General features: G+C 39.5%; 2 protein-coding genes across 6 annotated transcripts in view; both read left to right on the top strand.

Annotated features, from left to right (window-relative positions):
* bms1 (BMS1 ribosome biogenesis factor) overlaps window positions 1-3,663 on the top strand; it is a 19,404-nt gene extending 15,741 nt beyond the window's left edge. For all 5 annotated transcript variants that reach the window (XM_034860582.1, XM_034860584.1, XM_034860585.1 and 2 more), the window contains 6 exons: window positions 29-87; window positions 213-335; window positions 981-1,128; window positions 1,984-2,159; window positions 2,942-3,103; window positions 3,359-3,663. In XM_034860582.1, coding sequence (XP_034716473.1) covers window positions 29-87; window positions 213-335; window positions 981-1,128; window positions 1,984-2,159; window positions 2,942-3,103; window positions 3,359-3,586 — 896 coding nt within the window. In that variant the 3' untranslated portion in view covers window positions 3,587-3,663. The remainder of the gene's footprint in view (window positions 1-28; window positions 88-212; window positions 336-980; window positions 1,129-1,983; window positions 2,160-2,941; window positions 3,104-3,358) is intronic.
* Window positions 3,664-6,938: 3,275 nt separating this feature from the next.
* The window catches only part of mtr (5-methyltetrahydrofolate-homocysteine methyltransferase), a 42,583-nt gene continuing 39,968 nt past the window's right edge, over window positions 6,939-9,553 (top strand). Inside the window, exons 1-2 of the mRNA XM_034860580.1 lie at window positions 6,939-7,130; window positions 9,205-9,416. Coding sequence (XP_034716471.1) covers window positions 7,091-7,130; window positions 9,205-9,416 — 252 coding nt within the window. The 5' untranslated portion in view covers window positions 6,939-7,090. The remainder of the gene's footprint in view (window positions 7,131-9,204; window positions 9,417-9,553) is intronic.

The following is a 9,553-nucleotide window of genomic DNA, read 5'->3' on the forward strand; positions in this document are numbered from 1 at the left end:
CCCCCCCCCCCCCTTTGTCTCACTGAAGGTCCTGTCACGCCACAGGGCACCGGATTCCTGGCTGTACAGTCAGTAGCAGGAACTAAAGTAAGTCAGTTACTCACTCGAGTTCCAGCAGTGCAGATGAGTGTGAACAGTTTTGTCCAATGAATAAGGTGCCAGTAAAAGTGAGACCATTACCAGTTGCACCAATTCCCCTTTTCTTTCTACAGGCTAATTTCCGAATTGCAGCCACAGGAGTCGTCCTGGACCTGGATAAGTCTGTGACCATTGTGAAGAAGCTCAAACTCATCGGCTACCCCTACAAGATCTTTAAGAACACCTCCTTCGTTAAGGTAAGTTTCTACATCCACGGTAGAAACTTTTAAGTAAAAACTAAAAACAAGTATTCATCCTTTTTCTGAGATACTCCATAGGAGTGCCTATATATAGCCTCTATAGTGTCTCTAGAGGAAAAATTGGAAATCTGAACTTTTACGTTCATGGGGGAATACTTGTATTATTTAATAAATGTACCTTATATTTTTTATTGTGTTATCTATTCTGTATTATCTTTTTGTGCAGCACTTTGGAAACCTTGTTTGATAAAATCCTGCTATATAAATAAAGTGGATTGGATTCTCTAAAATACCTTTTTTACCTCATTTGTTTTGGCCACATTTAACATGGAAATCTAACATAGCATAGTAGATACGGCAGAAAATACAGAAAAGCATAATTTGTCCCCTTTTAAAGGCTGAACTGCAGCATCATCATCAGATTTTCTTCTGTTTTCTTCCATAAGAGTACATTTTCTTTAGATTAAAGCAACTACATTAAAGACAGACATGTCACAATAAAACTTAAATTTGTTAACTAAACACGCCTGACATATTTGTCTGTTGTTGTGTGGAATCATTTGATGCTAGTGCTTGTTTCTCCAATGTGAAGAAGCACTGATTTTGAGTGTTCTGACGTTAATTCTCCATCTGTGTTCGCAGGGCATGTTCAACTCAGTGCTGGAGGTTGCTAAATTTGAAGGGGCTTCTGTACGAACAGTATCGGGGGTCAGAGGTCAGATCAAGAAGGCGCTGTCTACACCGCCTGGTGCTTACAGAGCCACGTTTGAGGACCGCCTGCTTATGAGTGGTGAGTGTCTGCATTACTCGGCATCTTCACCATAATTGCCGTTATTCCGTAGTCCTCTCCTTTGACTTTACCTGCACTTTTTGAAATATGCATGCTCATCAAGATCATAAGAAACTACAGTGTATGGTCAGGACAGCGAGCAGGATCTTTGGGGTGGACCGGGTGTCTGCAGCTCAGCTGTACAAAATACATTTGCACTTCCAGTAATCAGACTGTAGGGGTGTGAATCTACTGCTCTCACGATTCAATTACGATTACCCTGCCAACGATCTGATATCACAATGGATCAAAATGCGTCATCACCTCAATATTACATATTGCTACACGTGGTTTTCATCTACATATTTAAGCAGTCATATATATATATATATATATATATATATATATATATATATATATATATATATATATATACGTGTTTGGAAAATATATATATATATATATATAAAAAAATAAATAAAAAGACACTTCCTGACCGTAGCCGAGTCTGAACTCTGCAGACAACAGTAACATCAGTAGGCTGTAATCAATCACTGTCACTGCAACGCTGTTGCAATGATTAATTTCAACGCCCCTGTTAGACTGCACAATAAAAAAACTAAAACCGTGTTTGGAATTTTAACTGCAATTTGCACAACTTTCTGGCACTTTAATTTCTTTTTTCACTTACGCGAATATTTCACCTTTTCAGTTTGTTGCTTGCCAGAACTTCTTACTGTCTTATGGACGTGTTGTATACTGTATTGTCCGTGCGGACCATATTTTGAAGTGTTGTGTGACGGTTGAGCCCTTTTACGTCTTACAGTGCTATACTGCTTCTAAAAGACTTTCTTTTCATGTGTTTTTGTTGTGCAGACGTGGTGTTCCTGCGCTCCTGGTATCCAGTGTCTGTCCCTCAGCTGTACAACCCCGTCACCTCTCTGCTGCTGCCTGCTGGTCAAAAGGACAGCTGGGCGGGCATGAGGACCCTGGGGCAGCTAAAACATGACCTGGGCATCCGCAACAAACCCAACACGGACTCTCTGTACAAGGTAGAGTAGATACCTGATCTGATGAAGGAATGAATTGAGAGCAGCACATTGCAGCCCCTTCCAACAGGCTCTGCTGTGTTTAATAAAATATGTCTGTGAATTGAATGTAGTCTTTAAAAGTGATTGAATATTTGGATCTGTTTTATAAAGACAATAATAATCAGGAGCACTCTTCAGTTAGAGTCAGAGGTCAGTTAGTACGGTACTTAGTACGTAGCCCAACAAAAACACGTTGTTAAACAAGAATTAAATGTGACTGTGAAAGACAGTCACAAAGAAAGTATGACAAAAATATCCTTGGAGTGTAACACTGCTTTTATCAAATTAAAATTTGTCAATCCAGCGTGCCGCAGCGTGTGTATTGGCAAGAGTCTGGCGATACGATACATATCGCGTGTCACGATTCAATAGATTGCAATATATTTTGATAAGATGACATATTGGTATTTTCATTTCAAGCCAGTTTGGGATTGTGGTTCACAGGTTCTTTGTGAGCAAATTTGTAAATTCTATAGTAGGCTAAAGTTCAGCCAAAGCTACATTGTTAGTGTCTGGCAAAAAGTCAAGCGCTGCTAGGCCCTGTTAGGCAAGGACACGAGTGGGGCGTCTCAGCATAGCCATCTAGTGGTAGGGGTTTCAACACAACATCAACGTGAACCACTGTATTACCCAAATAAAATTGATTGATTGTCATGCAGTTGAAGAATCTGTAGACCTGTCCTAACATAACGGTAATCCTAAAACCAGACTTGATCAAGTATATCCATCTGTTTCCCTTCCAGCCGGTGGTCCGAGCTCCAAGGCACTTCAACCGCCTCCATATCCCCAAGGAGCTCCAGAAGGCCCTGCCCTTCAAGAGCAAACCCAAACAGCAGCAAGCCAAAGGAAAGACGCCCAGAGATCTCCAGAGGCCCAGTGTGATCAGAGAGCCTCATGAGAAGAAGGTGAGTAAACCTGCCTCTAAAGTCCACAGTTAGGCGTGAGGCATTTATGACCTCAATCAAAGCTCTGATTTATACCAATCTGACAACATAATCAAGATTGTGTGTACCATTAAAAATATTGTAACTAAGAAATAATGGCCAAAAAATGTGCAAATAAGTTGTGGATTTCTCTAAGTACAGCATGACCCGGACTACTTCTTGTAGTGTAACATGGCTGTAGTTCTAAGCAATTCTTTTCTTGTCCTGTTCCTTAAGGTGGCGGCCCTGCTCCTAGCTCTGAGCACAGTCCACAACCACAAGAGGAAGAAAGCCCACACAGCGCAGCACGCCAAACACAAGGAGTTCCTGCAGCAGAAAGAGAAACTGGAGGAGGCCAAGCTGAAGAGACAGAAGGAGGCTCGTAAAAAACTGTACCGCATCCAGGGCCAGGTTGACAAGAAGAAGAGCAGGTCCAGTCTGAAGGGGGCGCCCCAGGACGACTAACTCACTGAATCTGGACTCAGAATCATTTTATTATGTTTTTCTAGATGTATTGATATTAAACACTTATAAAGGAAAAGGGATCTGTCTTTTGAAACTTGTTTTAACTAAATATCTTGTGTCTGTCTGGACTTGTATATTTATATATTGGGCCGGTTCTCCTGCTGATGGTTGGTGTTTTTGTGGGTGATCTCACCATATGGAGTATTCAAAATATAACGTTCAGGATGTGACAGTAATAAAAGAGATACAGAAATATGACTAATACAAATTTGGAGTCATACAAAATAGAATTACATGATCAGGGGTAATTATGGTAACAGTAAAGCTAATAGAAATAATAATGGTAGCAATAACAGTGGGTGTAGGATCACGGCAGCAGCCGCAACCACAATCCAAGAAAATCAACAAAGCGTGAGAACGCAGAATGACTGAGTTAGTAGCTAAGTTAATTACACCTTAACCCATTGCGTTGTCTTCCTGAAAATAAGCACTTTTGTTTGACTTTTTATCAATGTTTTCAACTTTTTCTTACTTTTTTGTCACATATTTTTGACACTTTCGATATTTTCAACACTACGTAACACTAAGTTATTAACTTTAATTTTACAGTTTATTTTTGGAATTTATGGTCAATGCCCCCCAAATGCTTTAAAATTGAAAAAAACACCCCAAAATTAATGAAAGTAGACATTTGTACTTGCCAAAAAGCGTTGGAAAAGTGTGGAATCAATCCTGTTATTTTGGGTAATTACAATTGGGTAGTTAAAAAGAACATTGATATGGAACCGGTCAATTTGACCCCAGGACAACATGAGGGTTAATGAGACATGAATGCACACAGATGAAGAGCGAGAGAGTGGAGCTTGGTGTGTCATAGGAAGTCCCAGGCAGCAAAGAGGATGTCTTGTCATGAACCTGACAAACCAAAGAGATTGTCTGCTATCAGTCCAGGTTGGGCCACCGGAATGCGTTCATCGCCCTAGTTTTTGTGATGTGTACTGCACCGTCTCCACTAGTTCTTGGCCGTCTGCTTGATGAGTTAGGGCCTTGAAAGTCTGTGCTGACCAGCTGGTCCCCGTCTTCACACAGATCTTTAAAAGATCAATGGAGCGTTGGGATGTCCCTTCTGCTTCAAACGCACCATGATCACAGTTTTGTTTTTTAAATCATCTTTGCAATATCAACTGGTGCGAAATGCACTTTGCAAAAAAACATACTGCAACAGACACTCAAGATTTTTTTGTGGTCTTGAGTTTGAGTTGGAAGAAAATATTAGCCGAAAATTGCACATTAAAATGTATCGGCCATTAATTTTTTTTGTGGTGCTACCTATTATGTTAAATTTTAGCAGAATATTGAAAGCAGCCGAAAGGCAGAACTGAGTACACATTAATTGCAGATATCTGGAATGTTCTCTCTGGATAGGAAGAAGGACGTTGTGGATGTCTTTAATTGAATGCCCCATACACATGAATGGGAAATGGGATGTACTTTGTGCTAGTAAAAGTGACGTGGATGTCTGAAATGGCAATTGTAGATAGGAAGAATGTCACTGTGCATCTGAATTATGGATATTTGCAATAAATATTCAGACCAGTACAATCAAAGTTGTAGATATCTTGAAATACAATGTCTATAGTACTACTACTACTACAAATGTTATTGTGACTCTCCCCTTTCATGTCTAAGCTGTCCTATCAAAACAGGCCTGAAAATCTTCTTTTAATTAAAAAAAAAGAAATGCTATTATGGATTTCTAAAATGTTATTACAGATGGGAATGTGGTTTGATTAAATGTTAAAACTGCTTGCCATGAACACACACAGCTAGTCATATTTACACATGTTGGGCATGCATGTGCAAGTGAGATACTATACACAAAAAGTAAGGACATCGGTGTTGGGTAGATAATTTGTTGTAACAATGTTTCTTGGCAATACATCTTATGCCACTGGAAAGCCAGATTATTTCCCATTATTTCTCACTGGAACTGCTGTAGTTTCAACGAGATAACCTGTGGAGGGACGGAAGCTGGAAATGTTACATAATATGCCTTTAAATGGTGCCACATTTGTAAGTAACATGCATTTTTGGGATTAGCAGCAGAGTTGAGTATGTAGGTTGTGCCCATGAAAAATGTGCCGCAAAGTTCTAGTTAATTAAACTTTAACTTGTTGCAGCTAAACATTAAGCGCCCATGACTTGGTGCTCTTTGAATGCTTTTATGTAGACCTTAGTGGTCTACATAAAAGCCCTAATACTACTTCCTCTGAAGTCTCTTTCATATAGACTTTAGTGGTCCCTTAATACTGCCTCTGAAGTCTCTTTTATATAGACCTTAGTGGTCCCCTAATACTGTATCTGAAGTTTAGTGGTCCCCTAATACTGTATCTGAAGTTTCTTTAACATGGACCGTAGTGGTCCCCTAATTCAGTATCTGAAGTCTCTTTTATATAGACCTTAGTGGTCCCCTAATACTTTATCTGAAGTCTCTTTTATATAGACCTTAGTGGTCCCCTAATACTGTATCTGAAGTCTCTGAAGGTGAAAGCTGGGGGTGTAGCCTTGACCAACTGCCACTTTGCTAGTTTGAAAGCCATGATGTCTCTCTTTTATGGGTGGGCCAAATTATCTGGGTGGGCAAAGCAGAGAAAGGGTGGGTAACCTTCTGGAATTTTGCCCGTAATGAGGTCACAAGGGGCAAGAATCCAGATTGGCCCATCTGAGCTTTCCTTTTCTCAAAGGCAGAGCAGGATACCCAGGGCTCGGTTTACACCTATCGCCATTTCTAGCCACTGGGGGACCATAGGCAGGCTGGGGGAACGGATATTAATGTTAAAAAAAACTCATAAAGTGACATTTTCATGACATGGGACCTTTAACAGTCATGGTGCTCTCATGACATCACATTTGTGAATGCCAGCTCAGCTGCGGTTACTATGTGAAACGCACCTAAGGCGCAACTAAAGCCAACTGATGTCGATGTTTACTGCTGCAACATGCTCTGCACTTTTAGCAGGCCAGGAGATCGTTTTGTGCCACGTGGCACAAAAAGATCCCCTGGCCTGCTTGAAAAGTGACAGATGTGCCAGTGGTGCAGTACTGCACCACTGGCACATCTGTCACTTTTCAATCTCACTCTGTGTTTTGAGTTTCCTCTATCCAGGCTGTATTTTTTCCTCTATCCAGGCTGTATTTTTTTAACCTGTGATAAGCATTTAATTAAGTTACTAAAACAGATGTCATTTTTTTCTCAGTTTTTAAGTTATAAGTTATCAGGCATAAGAAAATGTTACATACGGTATTATTAGTGATATGGTAAAGCTTTTATTGTGAAGGACTACGGCCGGAAGTGTAGATGTTGCCTCAAGCGGACCTCAAGTCAGAGGCTGCGGGAAAGTAAGAGTTAGCTAGTTGGTTATTAAAGGTTGAGGGTTAACGGTTAGCGGCTTGGTGTTCTTCAGACGGACCCCAGGGCTGTTTTTGAGGTTGGCTCTTTACAAGATGGCACCGACTAATGCCATTAAATATTCTTCAGAAGAAAGTAAGTATAAGAACGTTAGCTTTCCCAGTGTTAACAGTTAGCTTTTAGCGTGCAAGGCTCTCTCTGCAACCTGTGTCCATTCTTACTTAACTCACTGCTGTCCACTTGAAACACCACGTGTGTGTATGTGACAAGTTATACAAGCTATTCACGTTGCACGACATGTAACCGGATGCGACAGTTTATTTTTGTGTAAAGTTACTAATTATATAACGTGTATACCATTAGTAACTTTAAATGACATAGCCTGTGATTGTATAAGTGTTATGTAACACGTTGACAGGTATGATGGAAACTAAGCAGCGAACGTATCAGCGTACAGTATCACTGTACTACTGGGATAGTAACTAAGTAAGTAACATTTGTTACAAGGACAAAAAACACAAGTCCCAGGATGAATACTAGCCCTTATTGCCTTATCAACACAGAATGTGAGTTAAGGAACAGGTTAACAATTATGAAATATTGCACCGTAGAGAGGAGGTCTGCAATGGGGCTGGGCGGTAATACGGTATACCGCGGGATCTTAAAAATAGCAACGGTATCAGTTTCAATACCGTCACTAAATGTAATGCACCTATACAGGAGACAACAATTAACTATTAAATATAAGGTATTTAATGTTGTCATCCCGTGTCTGGAGTGGGGGGGTTATGACAAGTTGCTGAGTGACCTGGTCTGGAAGGAGAACAGGACATCTGCAGTTTGGTAGCATATGGGGTTCCTCCCTAATGAGAAGGGAGAGGTGTTTCAGTATTAGTGCTTGGTATTCAGAATCTGAACGCTGTAGGCACAAGCCAACAGTTTGGTGACGCCTTCTGAGCCTTACTTATCATCTTTAATTGGTATAAACCATCAGGAAATAGTTAGGAGGTTTTTTACGGTATCAAAATTTGGATACCGCCCAACTCCAATCGGTTGATACCGATACAAATATTTTGTCATTTAAAAATCTGATATTCTGATATATCGGCCCATGTATATTGAAAACAAAAAAAATCCAGAAACGCGTATCAAAACAGATTTCCCTAACATTAGTTATTTGTATTTAAGAGTTTTCACTAAAATAATATGATAATATGATATGATGAGATCATTTGTTTTATTGTCACAACACAACAGAGGAACATCAAAATATATTGAAGTTCTGATAAATAAAATGTATAAAAATACAAACTTTAGATATGAAACTTAAAGTCCTTTGAACAAAAACACAATTACAAAAAAAAAATCAGTGTTGCCAACAGGGACGTTGTAGGGTGTCCTCTGGTGGACAAACTATGCTCCACCAAGGCTCATAACATGGTTGACAGTCCATTTTTATTTTATTTTTGAAATATTCGTTTATCAGAAACATTTAGTTTTCATTATAAATGATTGTGTTAAATGAATATAATATATATACATTATATTTGATATTGGCCATTATTAATGCTGATACTGATACATTGGGAAAGGCCTAATATCAGGCTTTAATTCTGTCAATTGGAATTGAACCTTATTAGTATTTTACATTTGGACTATATTTTTGCACTCTTTCTCACTTTGTACTGCCGCACAGCAACATGAACACAGGATCAATAAAGTTCTGTCTTATCTGATCTTCAGTACTTTTAGAAAGTGACTAAGTTGTGTTTGTAACACAGGGTATTGGTCATTAAGGATTACATTCCTACGCATTAAATACATATGTAATACGCTAAATGTTAACCATTAATTGTGGGTTTTATTACATTAAACAAATGTGACATGAGTGTGGGAATGAAATGTGTTAGCTCCATAAAATTGCAGCATTCTTACGTTCCCCAGCACTCTCCTAGAACATTAAATAGAAATAGAAATAGAAAACCATGGAGGTTTTTGTTTTGATCGGGAAACTTTAAAATGACAGATTAAGTTATTTGTACGGGGTATCGTCCAGTCAGTGGTGATTTTGTTGTCTCCCATTATACAGCATGTTATCACTTAGTTGTAATTTTGATTTAAAGTATGCTTTTTTTCTTTCCTTCTTCGAAACATGTGTCTTACTGTCCAATCCCTGATGAACATGAAGTCCCGTTTCTTATCTTTCCAGAATGCCGATGTCCATTAGAGTCCGAACTGCGAGCAGTGCTGCAGCAAAGAATCATGGTCCTAGACGGTGGTATGGGAACCATGATCCAGCAGCATAAACTTGAAGAGAAAGACTTCAGGGGGGATGAGTTTAAAGAGCACCCTCTTTCGCTGCAGGGCAACAACGACCTTCTCAGTATCACCCAGCCCAATATCATTTACTCAATACATAAGGTACGTTATCCAGGATGAGACGTAAAGGGTCTGTTCACCCACACTACTTTGGCTTATTTACCCTTAGTAATATCAGCCATGCAGTTGTTGTGGTTTTGAGATACATGTCTGAGTCATACTTGCTTATACAGACAGTG

This window comes from Etheostoma cragini, chromosome 21 (genome assembly GCF_013103735.1).
Source record: "Etheostoma cragini isolate CJK2018 chromosome 21, CSU_Ecrag_1.0, whole genome shotgun sequence".
In the NCBI taxonomy this organism is placed as follows: domain Eukaryota; kingdom Metazoa; phylum Chordata; class Actinopteri; order Perciformes; family Percidae; genus Etheostoma; species Etheostoma cragini.